At 39.1% G+C, this 15,022-nt stretch overlaps 1 protein-coding gene across 1 annotated transcript in view; it reads left to right on the top strand.

Annotated features, from left to right (window-relative positions):
- The window catches only part of GUCY2F (guanylate cyclase 2F, retinal), a 125,664-nt gene that overhangs the window by 29,153 nt on the left and 81,489 nt on the right, over nucleotides 1-15,022 (top strand). Inside the window, exons 5-6 of the mRNA XM_049872134.1 lie at nucleotides 911-1,007; nucleotides 14,736-14,867. Of these exons, the coding sequence (XP_049728091.1) occupies nucleotides 911-1,007; nucleotides 14,736-14,867 (229 nt within the window). The remainder of the gene's footprint in view (nucleotides 1-910; nucleotides 1,008-14,735; nucleotides 14,868-15,022) is intronic.

The raw sequence follows: 15,022 nt of genomic DNA on the forward strand, positions 1-15,022 counted from the left end.
CTCCCTAGGACAAAATAGAACAAAATACCTATGCAGACTAATCCAAGGTTCCCTCCTTGCCTGGTCAGCTCAACTAAGACGACCAACCTCGTTGTGCGTATAGACATCATAATCTCCTATGTGTCTAGTAATTGATTTGCAGAAAATAATTACATTCGCTGCAAATTAATAGACATGTTTGGAGAGAATCAGGTTTAAATTGTGTCTATGTAATGCTCAAACAAGAGACCAATTCGGTAAAAGAAAAAAAAAATCAGTTGGCTCACTTGTTTGGAATAATGTAGACAAAGCAACAAACTGATTGAATTTTTCCACTTTTCAACCTGTTGCTTTGGCAACGCATAGATGTGACTTCTCAAGACAAGTGGTCTTGTGGGCTGCAATCTGGGCCCACAGCCAGGGACCAAGGATTCAAGTCCCAGCTCTGCCTCAGGCTAGGGGATATCTCTCAATTAGCTTAATTTTGTTTTGTCTCTTTAATGTGTTTTTCGTCTGTAAAATGGAGATTAATGATTCTTGGCCTTGGTATTGTTAGGATAAGTACTATGGCACATTAGAAAGGGTGCTGAGCCCTTCAAAAGAATTCAGAGGTGTAATTTTGAATGTGCCCTTGATGTGGGATCATCATTTTATTAGTCTGAGATACCATCCCCCTGCAGCACCCTCATCCTTCCCTATTAGTGCCCCTTCAAGCACATTCACATTTTTCTCTTTTGGTCTTTGTAACTCTGCAAGTTGTGGGGATCAAGGTTTCTGCCTCCCTTTGCTGTCGGTATTATGGTAAACACCCATGCGTGGTTATCCTCCCGATTATCCTGGGTATTCTTTAACTTCTGTCTTAGGGAAAATCAACCCTGGGTTTGCAAAACATCCGGTTCCCTGTAACACTGTGATTTTATGCTTGTTTCAGGCGTCGTATAAATAAAATCCGGTTGATTAAAGGACCCAACAGAATTCTCCTAACTTTGGAGGATGTGACCTTTATCAATCCCCATTTTGGCAGTAAGGTAAGGAACAGCCCTTTCTCGTACTGCACTGTTCAGTGTGGTAGTCCCAAGCTACAAGTGACTATCGAGCATTCGACATGTGGCTAGACCCAATTGAGATGTACGGTAAGAGTAAAATACACACTGGATTTCAAAGACTTAGTTTAAAACGCGTAAAATATTTGATTAATTTTAAATATCAGTGACATGTTGAAAGGATAATATTTCAGATATATTGGGTTAAATAAAATATATTAAAATTAATTCCACCTGCTTGTTATGTTTTTAATGTGACTACTAGAAGCTTAAAATTATATATGTGGCTCACACTGCATTTCTATTGGATGTCCTCTCTTAGAACAGTTTTGTAAAATTTAATGCAGTTCACATTGGGCAATAGTTTAGTTTTGACTTCATATAGCCATTCTTTGTATGTTTGGACTCTCAACATTTGATAGTTCCTCAAGGGGGGGGAATACATTTTTTTTTATTAATGTTGGCCCATAACACCTGACATGGTGCTTATAGTATAACCCACTAAACCCATTGTGGTTGAGTTGATTCCGACTCATAGCGACCCTATAGGTCAGAGTAGAACTGCCCCATAGAGTATCCACGAAGTGCCCGGTGGATTTGAACTGCTGACCTTTTCGTTAGCAGCCATAGCACTTAACCACTACGCCACCAGGGTTTCCAGTATAGTAAAAATAAATACAACAACCAGTTGCTGTCAAGTCGATTCCCCATGTGTGTCAGAGTGGACCTGTTGAGTCCCCGGCTGGACAAACAGTTAACATGCTGGGCTACTAATCAAAAGGTTGGTTGTTCAAGTCCACCCAGAGATGCCTTGGAAGAGCAGCCTAGGAATCTATAGAAAAATTAGCCTTTGAAAATCCTGTGGAGCCCAATTCTATAGTATAGTATAGTGTAGTGTAGTGTAGTGTAGTGTAGTGTAGTGTAGTGTAGTGTAGTGTAGTGTAGTGTAGTGTAGTGTAGTGTAGTGTAGTGTAGTGTAGTGTAGTGTAGTGTAGTGTAGTGTAGTGTAGTGTAGTGTAGTGTAGTGTAGTGTAGTGTAGTGTAGTGTAGTGTAGTATAGTACAGTGTTGTTGTTATCAGGTGCCGTCAAGTTGATTTTGACTCATAGCAGTCCTGTGTGACAGAGTAGAACTACTCCATAGGGTTTCCTAGGCTGTAATCTATGGAAGCAGATCACCAGGTCTTTCTCCCTGTGGAGCCTCTGGGTGGGTTTGAATCGCCAATCTTTTAGTTAGCAGTTGAGCACTTAACTTTTTGCACCACCAGGGCTTCTTACAGTGTAGTAGAAACAAAAACGAACTCGTTGCCGTTGAGTAGATTCTGACTCACAGCAACCCTATAGGACAGAGTAGAACTGCCCCCATAGAGTTTCCAAGGAGCGCCTGGTGGGTTTGAACTGCTGACCTTTTGGTTATCAGCCATAGCACTTAACCACTACACCACCAGGGTTAGGTGCTTGTAAAAGCTTGGCAAATGAATCAACAAATGGGAGTTGAGTTTCATCAGGAATTCTCTTCTGCTTATGATTGTGTTGTAATAGGTGATCTTCATTGAGTGCCTACTGCTATGTCCTAGCCCTGAGCTAGGCTTCGTGAGGGATGGCCTGTAGTCTCTGCCTTCAGTGGGATTACAGTCAAGTTAGGGAGACAAATCATACCACAACAAGTGAGTAAGTAGGCAACATATTGCACAACAGAAACTAGAAATATTGTAGGACTTCAGAGGAGGCAGATCAGTGGAGGAAGGCTTTTCAGAGAGTATGGCACCAAAGCTGGGTCTTAAAGAAGGAAGGACAGGATTTGTCTAAGTCAAAGGTCACAAACTAGTAACCACTTTTGTTGGACCCTCACAGTTAAAAAAAAGTGGCCAGAATGTAAAGATTGAGAGATTTCACATAAAAGTCAGGATTTCTAACTTTTCTTTAAAATTTAAAAGATCTGCCCACCTAGGGGGAAACCCTGGTGGCTTAGTGGTGAAGTGCCACGGCTGCTAACCAAAAGGTCGGCAGTTTGAATCCACCAGGCACTCCTTGGAAGCTCTATGGGGCAGTTCTACTCTGTCCTATAGGGTCACTATGAGTCGGAATCGACTCGACGGCAGCGGGTTTGGTTTTTTTGGGGGGCCCACCTAGGGTTCCATTGTGGCAATTGGCTGAAACTCAGTGATCGTTCCTGTTTTGGAAGAGGTATGCTCTCTGCAGTTTGCCACAGTTTCAATCACTCTATATTGTCCTATACTTAGCCTATTTCACTTGTTTAATACTATCTGCCTGGTCCCCATAGGAATTCTAGGCAGAGAAAACAGCATAAACAGAAGCTTGGAGAAGAGGAAGAACTCCATGTGTGGGAAAGAGGTTAGCCAAAAGTAGCTGGGAATAAGGGAATTTTTTTTTTTTTATGCCAGTATTTGTGGCCACGACAGAGACATTAGTCTTTGCAAATTCCAACATGGTGATGGTGAGATGTAGGGAGAGGATGCAAACACATCATATTGCCCCTGCCATGTGCCATTTACCTTTCTTTGCCATACTGCAGTATCAGATCTGAGAATTAATTTTTAATTAATTAAATTTTAATTACTTGGTCATTTATCTAAATGTGACACTGAAAAGTATATTTAAATTGGCTGGGTGAGAATGGATTTACTGTATTTTACATTTCCCCCTCCCCCCCCAAGGTATTTTCATGGTGCTCTATGCTAATTTTTTTTTAACAGCAACATGTAAAAAATTGGCATAGCACACTTACAAAAATACCTGGGGTGGGGAGGGCATGGTTGGCAAACAAACATAGATCATGTACATTATTTTTGTAAAAATACAGTACATGGCTATACCCGACACAATTGGAATCAAATAAAATGTTCATCTGTTTGGTTTAATTCTCAGTTATAACCCTGCCTCTTGTTGAAATCATCAGCTCCTTTTATAAGGCTGATATCATGTTCCTGGAAATGTGTTGTTGGAAGCCAAAGCTATCACTGTAACTGAAAGCTACATTCTACCCTCATGGCATAAAGACTTATTGATATTAGTCTCCATTTTTTGAAGCCATCAGGGGACCTTAGGACTCATGGTGGTAGAATTTTTCTGGATGTGATATATCCAATATGCCCACCTCCAGAAAAAAGAATAGTTGCTAAGGTCTAAGCTCTGAAGCAATCCCAATATATAACCCAATCCAAAGGAAAAAAAAAAGTATTCAATTCTATGACAAGCTATTTTATCTAGAAATGGGTGATCAGTAATAAAAGCAGATGACTAGAAGTCATTGTCAAAATGCAGCAAAATATAGTAAAGTTTTGGTCAAAAGCAATAAACCAATTTTTAAAACCCCTACTTTTTTTGGTGAAACCCATGTTAAAATGACAGTTCATGTCAACTGCTTAGATGTTTTGGATTTAAAGTATCAAAACAATACATGTAACTAAATTTTGGACTGAATTAGCCCCCCTCCCCCCCCCTTTTTTTAGCTCTTGTTGCCATAGTCTAGTGACATCTATAAAACTTTTCTCTATGCCTTCTTTCTTTTGTCCTGAGACAAACTGTATTTGGGTGACTAAAGCATAATCATTCTCACAAAATCATCATAAATTCAAATGAACAAAGTGCCTGGGGTTTTAGAATCTTGATCATGATGATAGATCTTTCCTTTCACTTATGCATAAATTTTGACATAATGGGAGTTAAAAAAAATCATCACCACTTTTCACCATATGAGTGAGAAAAATGAACAACAACAGGGATTGATAGCCTTATCAGGAATGTTGTTTTATTTTTACTATTTTGGCCCAGGTGGAAAAGGATGGCATTACCCTAGAAGAACATAGCTCTTGGCCTCCAGATCCCTTTTGGCATTTGGCCTGTATTGGGGATTCTGATGGGAAAAGATAGGGGAAGCATACATTTTCCTTAATTGCTGCATAGTCACAAACTTGCAGCTGGTTGTGTCTAATCAGTCAAAAAGCCAAGCCAAGAATTCCATCCAAATGGAATGTCTGAAAGTGTAAACTCTTGGTGAATATAAAATTAATTCAGTCTAGAAAAATTGGCAGGTCAGGAAAAGTCAAGATAGGAAAGGAAGTTTTTAGAAGAAAGTGAAGCTGAAGCCCAAATGGATGTGGATTTTGGCAGATATTCTCACTTTCTCCCTTGCCCTTTGTGGAGAGGTCTATATCTCAACATACAGATCTAGGTGCTCCTGCTGAGATATGAAAATAAAGAATGAAAGAGAAGTAGATTCCTCTCTGGCCTTGCTCTGTTGGGGAGAGTTCAGGTGGAGGGGAGGGTTATGTGAAGAGTCAAGTTTTATATCTTGTCTGAATCTTTAATTGTTAAGATTTCAGCACATTGGGGGCTGGGTAGAGTTTACCATTGTCTTGGAAATTTAAGTGTGATAGTCTTGGTATATTGTGCCTAACTCAGGGTTAAATCAACTACTTATCTTCAGTTGATCAAAGACCATTAAGAACAGAGTGTTGGAAAGTACTTAAGATTATCTTTTTATTGGCATTCAAGAGTGAAATAGAGTATGATGTGGTGGAAAGAGTGCAGGATCAGGAAATGTAACACCTAGATTCTTGTTCCAGCCCCTATATCCCTCTCTAGGTCTCTGTCTCCTCATTGTGAAATGAGAGTGTTGGAGTTAAGGACTGGACTGTTGTCCTTAGGTGCCATCGACCCGATTTGGACTTATAGCGACCTCATGTGACAGAGTAGAACTGCCCCATAGGGTTTTCTAGGCTTCGACCCTGTGTAACAGAATAGAACCATCCTATAGGGTTTCCGGCTGCTAACCAAAAGGTCAGCAGTTTGAATCCACCAGGAACTCCTTGGAAACTCTACGGAGCAGTTCTACTCTGTCCTATAGGGTCACTATGAGTTGGAATCGACTCATTGGCCATGGTTTTTTTTAATAGGGTTTTCTAGGTGATAATCTTTACAGAGCAGCCTTGGTGGTGCGGTGGTTAAGCACCTGACTACTAACTGAAAGGTCACTGGTTTGGACCCACCAGCCACTCTGCAGGAGAAAGATGTGGCAATTTGCTCCTGGAAGGATTTACAGTCTTGGAAACCCTATGGGGCAGTTCTACTATGTCCTATAGGCTCGCTATGAGTCGGAATCAGCTCGACAGCAACGGGTTAATCTTTACAGGAGCGGATCATCAGGTATTTCTTCCTTGAAGCACCTGGTGGGTTCAAACCGCCAACCAGTTAACAGACAAGCTTTTAACCATCAGGCCACTAGGGGTTCTTAGGGTTGGACTAGACAATACCAAATGTAACTGCCAGCTTTGAATTGCCATAATTCTAAGAAAGGCACATTTGGAGACATGGAGAAGAATATGAGGAACCTGTTGATTTGTTACTTCTTCATGTGAAATAAGTCTGCTGGTTCAGGTGAAGATAAAGAAGTTCAATTTTTTTTTTCTCATTGTAGTTTTTTTTTTTAATTTTCATTGTGCTTTAAGTGAAAGGTTTACAAATCAAGTCATTCTCATACAAAAATTTATATACACCTTGCTATATACTCCTAGTTTCTTTCCCCCTAATGAGACAGCACACTCCTTCACTCCACTCCCTATTTTTGTGTCCATTCGGCCAGCTTCTGACCCCCTCTGCCCTCTCATCTCCCCTCCAGACAGGAGATGCCTACATAGTCTAATGTGTCTACTGGATCTAAGAAGTTCACTCCTCACCAGTACCATTTTCTATCCCATAGTCCAGTCCAAATGCTGTCTGAAGAGTAGGCTTTGGGAATGGTTCCTGTCTTGGGCTAACAAAAGGTCTGGGGACTGTGACCTCCAGGATCCTTCTAGTCTCAGTCAGACCATTAAGTCTAGTCTTTTATGAGAATTTCAGGTCTGCATCCCACTGCTCTCCTGCTTCCTCAGGGGCCCTCTGTTGTGTTCCCTGTCAGAGCAGTCATCAGTTGTAGCCGGGTACCATCTAGTTCTTCTGGTCTCAGGCTGATGTAGTCTCTGTTTTATGTGGCCTTTTCTGTCTCTTGGGCTCATAATTACCTTGTGTCTTTGGTGTTCTTCATTCTCCTTTGTTCCAGGTGGGATGAGACCAGTTGATGCATCTTAGATGGCTGCTTGCTAGCATTTAAGACCTGAGATGCCACTCTCCAAAGTGGGATGCAGAATGTTTTCTTAATACATTTTATTATGCCGATTGACTTATATGTCCCCTGAAACCATGGTTCCCAAACTCCCACCCCTGCTATGCTGGCCTTCAAACCATTCAGTTTATTCAGGAAACTGCTTTGCTTTTGGTTTAGTCCAGTTGTGCTGACCTCTCCTATATTGTGCGTTGCCTTTCCTTCACCTAAAATAGTTCTTATCTACTATCTAATTAGTGAACACCCCTCTCCCTCCCTCCCTCCCCAGTCTCGTAACCATCAAAGAATATTTTCTTCTCTGTTTGAACTATTTTTCGAGTTCTTGTAATAGCAGTCTTATACAATATTTGTCCTTTTGCAACTGACTAACTTCACTCAGCGTAATGCTTTCCAGATTCCTCCATATTATGAAATGTTTCACAGATTCATCATTGTTCTTTATTGATGCATAATATTCCATTGTATGAATATACCATAATTTATTTATCTGTTCATCCATTGATGGGCATCTTGGTTGCTTCTATCTTTTTGCTATTGTACACAGTGCTGCAATGAACATGGGTGTGCATATATCTGTTTGTGTAAAGGCTCTTATTTCTCCAGGATATATTCCAAGGAGTGGGATTGCTGGATCCTATGGTAGTTAAGGAAGTGCCAAATCGATTTCCAAAGTCGTTATACCATATTACATTCCCACCAGCAGGGTATAAGTGTTCCAGTCTCTCAACAACCTCTCCAACATTTATTATTTTGTGTTTTTTGTATTAATGCCAGCCTTGTTGGAGTGAGATGAAATCTCATTGTAGTTTTGATTTGCATTTTTCTAATGGCTAATGATCGTGAGCATTTCCTCATGTATCTGTTAGCTACCTGAATGTCTTCTTTAGTGAAGTGTCTGTTCAAATCCTTTGCCCATTTTTCAGTTGGGTTATTTGTCCTTTTGTAGTTGAGTTTTTGCAGTATCATGTAGATTTTGGAGATCAGACACTGAACGGAAATGTCATAGCTAAAAACTTTTTCCCAGTCTGTAGGTAGTCTTTTTACTCTTTTGGTGAAGCCTTTGGATGAGCATAGATGTTTGATTTTTCGGAGTTCCCAGTTGTCTAGTTTCTCTTCTGCATTGTTAGGAATGTTTTCTATAGTGTTTATGCCATGTATCAGGGCTTCTAACGTTGTCCCTATTTTTTCTTCCATGATCCTTATCGTTTTAGATTTTATATTTAGTTCTTTGATCCATTTTGAGTTAGTTTTTCTGCATGGTGGGAGGTATGGGTCTTGTTTCATTTTTTTGCACATGGATATCCAGTTATGCCAGCACCATTTCTTAAAGAAACAGTTTTTTCTCCATTTGGGCCTTTGTCAAATATCAGCTGCTCGTATATGGATGGATTTATGTCCGGATTCTCAATTCTCTTCCATTGGTCTATGTATCTGTTGTTGTACCAATACCAGGCTATTCTGACTACTGTGGCAGTATAATAGGTTCTAAAACCAGGTAGAGTGAGGCCTCCCACCCTGTTCTTTGTCAGTAATGCTTTACTTATCTGGGGCCTCTTTCCCTTCCATATGAAGTTGGTGATTTGTTTCTCCATCTCATTAAAAAATGTTGGAATTTGGATTGGAATTGTGTTGTATCTATAGATCGCTTTTGGTAGGATGGACATTTTTACAATGTTAAGTCTTCCTATCCATGAGCAAGGTATGTTTTTCCACTTATGCAGGTCTCTTTTGGTTTCTCGTAGTAATGTCTTGTAGTTTTCTTTGTATGGGTCTTTTACATCTCTGGTGAGATTTATTCCTAAGTATTTTATCTTCTTGGGGGCTACTGTAAATGGTATTGAGTTAGTGATTTCCTCTTCGATGTTCTTTTTGTTGGTGTAGAGGATTCCAACTGATTTTTGTATGTTTATCCTGTATCTTGATAATTTGCTGAAATCTATTAGTTTTAATAGTTTTCTTGAGGATTCTTTAGGGTTTTCTGTGTGTAAGATCATGTCATCTGCAAATAGAGATACTTTTACTTCTTCCTTACCACTCTGGATGCCCTTTATTTCTTTATCTAACCTAATTGCTCTGGCTAGGACTTCCAGCACAATGTTGAATAAGAGTGGTGATAAAGGGCATCCTTGTCTGGTTCCTGATCTCAAGGGGAATGCTTTCAGACTCTCTCCATTTAGTATGACGTTGACTGTTGGCTTCGTATAAATGCTCTTTATTATGCTGAGGAATTTTCCTTCTATTCCTATTTTGCTGAGAGTTTTTATCATAAATTTGTGTTGAACTTTGTCAAATGCCTTTTCTGCATCAATTGATAAGATCATGTGGTTCTTGTCTTTTGTTTTATTTCTATGATGGATTATATTACTTGTTTTTCTAATGTGAACTATCCCTACATACCTGGTATGAATCCCACTTGGTGATGGTGAATTATTTTTTTGATATGTTGTTGAATTCTATTGGCTAGTATTTTGTTGAGGATATTTGCATCTAAGTTCATGAGGGATATAGGTCTGTAATTTTCTTTTTTTGTGGTGTCTTTACCTTGTTTTGGTATCAGAGATACGCTGGCTTCATAGAATGAGTTTGGGACTATTCCATCCTTGTCTATACTCTGATATACCTTTAGTAGTAGTGGTGTTAACTCTTCTCTGCAAGTTTGGTAGAACTCTGCAGTGAAGCCGTCAGCGTCAGGGCTTTTTTTGTTGTGAGTTTTTTGATTACCTTTTCAATCTCTTCTTTTGTTATGAGTCTATTTAGTTGTTCTACCTCTGTTTGTGTTAGTTTAGGTAGGTAGTGTGTTTCTAGGAATTGATCCATTTCTTCTAGGTTTTCGAATTTGTTAGAGTACAATTTTTTGTAGTAATCTGATATGATTCTTTTAATATCAGTTGGGTCTATTGTAATATTGCCCATCTCATTTGTTATTTGGATTATTTGCTTCCTCTACTATTTTTCTTTTGTCAGTTTGGCCAGTGATTTATCAATTTTGTTAATTTTTTCAAAGAACCAGCTTTTGGTCTTGTTAATTCTTTGAATTGTTTTTCTGTTTTCTATTTCATTTAATTTTGCTCAAATTTTTATTATTTGCTTTCTTCTGGTTCCTGAGGGTTTGTTTTGTTGCTCTCTATTTGTTCAAGTTGTAGGGATATTTCTTCGATTTTGGCCCTTTTTTCTTTTTGGATGTGTGCATTTATTGATATAAATTGACCTTTGAGCACTGCTTTAGCTGTGTATGAAAGTCTCTGATAGGAAGTGTTTTCATTCTCATTGGATTCTATGAATTTCTTTACTTCATCCTGATGTCTTGTATAACCCAGTTGTTTTTTGAGCACAGTATTTTTCAGGTTCCAAGTGTTTGATTTCTTTTCCCTGGTCTTTCTGTGATTGATTTCTCCTTTTATGGCCTTATGATCAGAAAAGATGCTTTGTAATATTTCAATGTTTTGGATTCTGCTAAGGCTTGCTTTATGACCTAAGATACAGTCTATTCTGGAGAATGTTCCACGTGCACTAGGAAAGAAAGTATACTTAGCTACTGTTGGGTGGCGTGTTCTGCATATTTCTATGAGGTCAAGTGGATTAATTATGGCATTTAGATCTTCCATGTCTTTATTGAGCTTCTTTCTGGATGTCCTGTCCTTCACCGAAAGTGGTGTGTTGAAGTCTCCTACTATAATTGTGGAGCTGTCTATCTCACCTTTCAATGCTGTTAGTTTGTTTTATGTATCTTGTAGACCTGTCATTGGGTACATAAATATTTAATATGGTTATATACTCCTGGTATATTGTCCCTTTAATCATTATATAGTGTCCTTCCTTATCCTTTGTGGTGGATTTAGCTTTAAAGTCTATTTTGTCAGAAATTAATATTGTCACTCCCTCTCTTTTTTGATTGTTGTTTCCTTGATATATTTTTTCCATCCTTTGAGTTTTAGTTTATTTGTGTCTCTAAGTCTAAGGTGTGTCTCCTGTAGGCAGCCTATGGACTGATCGTTTTTTTTTTTTTTTTTTACCCATTCTGCCACTCTCTGTCTCTTTATTGGTGCATTTAGTCCATTTACATTCAGTATATTTATGGACAGGTATGAGTTTAGTGCTGTCTTTTTGATGTCTTTTTTTGTGTGTTGTTGACAGTTTCCTTTCTCTCACTTAATTTTTTGTGCTGAGTAGTTTATATACTGTCTTTTCCTCTTAGTGGTTGTTGATTTTGTTTCTGCTGAGTATTTTTTTCTTGTATTTTATTTTGATGAGTAGGATTGTTAGTCTCCTTTGTGGTTACCTTAATATTTACCCCTGTTTTTCTATGTTTAACCCTTACTTTTATTTCTTCATTTCACCTTGTCTTCCTCTCCATAGGAAAGATCTATGACTACGTTTCTTAGTCCCTTTTTATTGTTTAAATGTTGTCTTCTTTTACATAATAACATCGCTGTTCCCATTTTGAGCGTTTTTTAATCTTGATTTATTTTTGTGATTTCCCTATCTGGGTTGACATCTGATTGCTCTGTTCAGTGTTCTAGTCTTAGGTTGATACCTGATATTATTGATTTTCTAACCAGAGAACTCCCTTTAATATTTCTTGTAGTTTTGGTTTGGTTTTTATGAATACCCTAAACTTCTGTTTATCTGGAAATATCCTAATTTTGCCTTCATATTTGAGAGATAGTTTTGCTGGATATATTATTCTTGAGTGGCAATTTTTTTCTTTCAATGCTTTATATAAGTTATCCCCCTGCCTTCTTGCCTACATGGTTTCTACAGAGTAGTCCGAGCTTATTCTTATTGACTCTCCTTCGGAGGTGACTTTTATTTATCCCTAGCTGCTCTTAAAATTCTCTCTTTATCTTTGGTTTTGGCAGGTTTGATTATAATATGTCTTGGTGACTTTCTTTTGACATCTAACTTATGTGGAGTTCGATGAGCATCTTGGATAGATATCTTCTCATCTTTCACGATATTGAGGAAGTTTTCTGGTAACAAATCTTCAACAATTCTCTCTGTATTTTCTGTTATCCCTCCCTGTTCTGCTACTGCAATTACTTGTAGGTTATCTCTCTTGATAGAGTCCCACATGATTCTTAGGGTTTCTTCACTTTTTTAAAATTCTTTTATCTGATTTTTCATTGACTGTATTAGTGCCAAGTGCTTTATCTTCAGTCTCACCAGTTCTGCCTTCCACTTGCTGAAATATTCTCCGCTGACTTTCTATTGAGTTGTCTAATTTTGTGATTTTATTTTTGATCTTCTGAATTTCTGATTGCTGTCTCTCTATGGATTTGTGCAGCTTATTAAATTTTTCATTATGTTCTTGAATAACCTTTTTAATTTCTTCAACTACTTTATCTGTGTGTTCCTTGGCTTGTTCTGTGTATTGCCTGATCTCCTTCCTGATGTCTTGAAGAGTTCTATATATTAATATTTTGTATTCTGCATCTGGTAATTCCAGGAAGGCATGTTAGTCCAGTAGATCCCTTGATTGTTTTGAGAGCTTGTTGAAGTGATCATGGTCTGCTTCTTTATGTGATTTGATATTGACTGTTGTCTCCGAGTTATCTGTATGTTATTGTATTAGTTTATTTTATGTTTGCTTACTGTATCCTATCTTCTTGCTTTGTTTTGTTTTGATATGCCCAAATAGGTTGCTCAAGTGAGCTAGCTTGATTATTTTCTCCTTTGAAGCTCTGACGTCTTGTCTCCAGATGGCTAGAGCTGTTATCAGGTATATCAGCCTAGGAGCCCATTCACTTTTTTGGTATGGATTCAGCTCAGGACAGACTCTGTCCTACTGTCTTAGAGGGGTAGGGATGATTGGTGTAGATACGGGCATCTGGTTGCAGTAGAGAGTCATGCTCTGAACAAGGCAGGGGGCTGACAATCATCCCCTGAGTGTCTGTGAGGAAAGTGTGTCCCTGTTCCCTAGAGTGCACAGGTGGGCGGCTTCTGCAGATGGACCATGGGCACCCAATGCTTTTGGTTGTAAGGACTGGGAGGTACTAGTTATGCTTGGACTTCTGTCGCAGGTGGCTGAGTGACCTGAGTGGCACTACCGGTGCTTATGCACCTGATGTGGGTAGGTGAGGACTCTGCTTAATAGGCAAAGCAGTGTTAAACATCATACACCCCCCTCTCCACCATACAGCTGAAACAGTTGCAGTCTGCCAACAAGGGCCTGTGTTCCTGAAATAGGACCACACAGGTCTATGCAAGGTGGAAAAGTATTCAAAGTCCATGGACCATTTATGCCTGGACAGGAACTGCTTCTGTCCTGAGCTTCCCAGGTTAGTGGAGCTGGCAAATTATCTTTTCCCCCAACTGTGAATTTATTACTTCTCCAAGGCTGGAAGAATGGCTCAGGGCACTCAGCAGAGCCTGTCTCAGGCCTAGAGAAATCAACAGCCATTGAAGCTGGCTTGGGGGGGGGGGCTCGGTAAAAGATACGCAAGTACTTAGCTTTTGCAGAGAATACTGTTCTTCTCTAGTTCTGGAAGTGTGAGTAGGCTGTGTGGTTGGCTCTTTCTCCTTGAGTAAACTGTGGCCCAAAGGTACCACCAGCCCGCAGCATCTGCTCCCGGGAATGGTACCTGAGGGATCCTGGTGATTCAGGTCTGGCAACTCCTCTCTGTTTCTGAACTGCCTCTCCCTCCCCCTGCTGCTCAGTCCATTTTCTATCTTTGCCTTTGATGTTCTGGGCTCCTAGCTTGTCATAAATATAATCTTTCACTTTTTTGGGGGGTCTTTGTTGTAAGAGGGAACACCAGAAGCATTTGACTACTCTGCCATCTTGGCCCCGCCCAGAAGTTCAATTTTTAAAGGTTAATGCAGATTGCAGATAATTCTTCCTGCTCTCATTCAACTGTACAGTCCCCAGACTTTTCTTACCAGACTATGTGTACAAGTTAGCAAATCAAAGAATAGAGAATTTGGCCTACTTAAGCATCAGACTGATAAATTATAGGCAGATGAGCTACTCACTTTCCACCATCTTATTGCTTTCTGGGATACCTTCTGCCATTAATCTAAGCACAAAGAAGATGCCGTTCAGAATGGTAAAAATGAAAAGAGCCAGGTCTGAGAGTCAGGACGTTAGGACTGTGTCCTAGTTCTGGTATAGATTTTTTCTCTTTTGTTTCAAAATATTAGATTTTATAAACAACACTTCTTGTAACCAAATAATTGACTAGCTATATGACATTGGGAAACTCATTTCACCTTTCTGGTCTCAGTTTCTTGTCTCTAAAATGAGAGCCTCAGACTAGATTATGACTGATAATCTTTCTTACTACCCAAGTCTATGATTTTAATCTTCTCTAGCAAAAGAAGCACCTGCAAACCTTCACTTTGTGTGTGTGTGTGGTGGGGAGAGGTATATGAAGGCAAAACAGGGTACCAACTCTGACCCTAAAAAAAAAAAAAAGCACTGAGAGATAGGGAAAATTAATCAATCTTGTGTTTATAGGATTCAACTCTTATAGTTAATTTCTTAGGAATAAAAAAAAAAACAGATAAGTACAGTATTTATACCATAGATTAATGCTCTGTTCTAAATCAAGAGAATTTTGTTCATAACCTTTATTTCCTCATCTTTTTACAGAGAGGAAGTCGTGCCAGTGTAAGCTTCCAGATCACCTCAGAGGTCCAAAGTGGGAGGTCCCCAAGGCTCTCCTTTTCTTCAGGGAGTCTAATTCCAGCTACATATGAAAACTCCAACATAGCGATTTATGAGGTAGGATATCCAACAGCTATCTAATCTGTAGACTTCTTGGGTTTTAAAAACAAGGCAATGACTTAGGAATTAGTCTTGGGAGAAAATATTGAGGTTTTTGGCAAGTCTTTCCAGTTTCTTGTCTATATCTACTTATAGACTTGTTTCACATTTTT

Source organism: Elephas maximus, chromosome X, assembly GCF_024166365.1.
Source record: "Elephas maximus indicus isolate mEleMax1 chromosome X, mEleMax1 primary haplotype, whole genome shotgun sequence".
Classification (NCBI taxonomy): Eukaryota; Metazoa; Chordata; class Mammalia; order Proboscidea; family Elephantidae; genus Elephas; species Elephas maximus.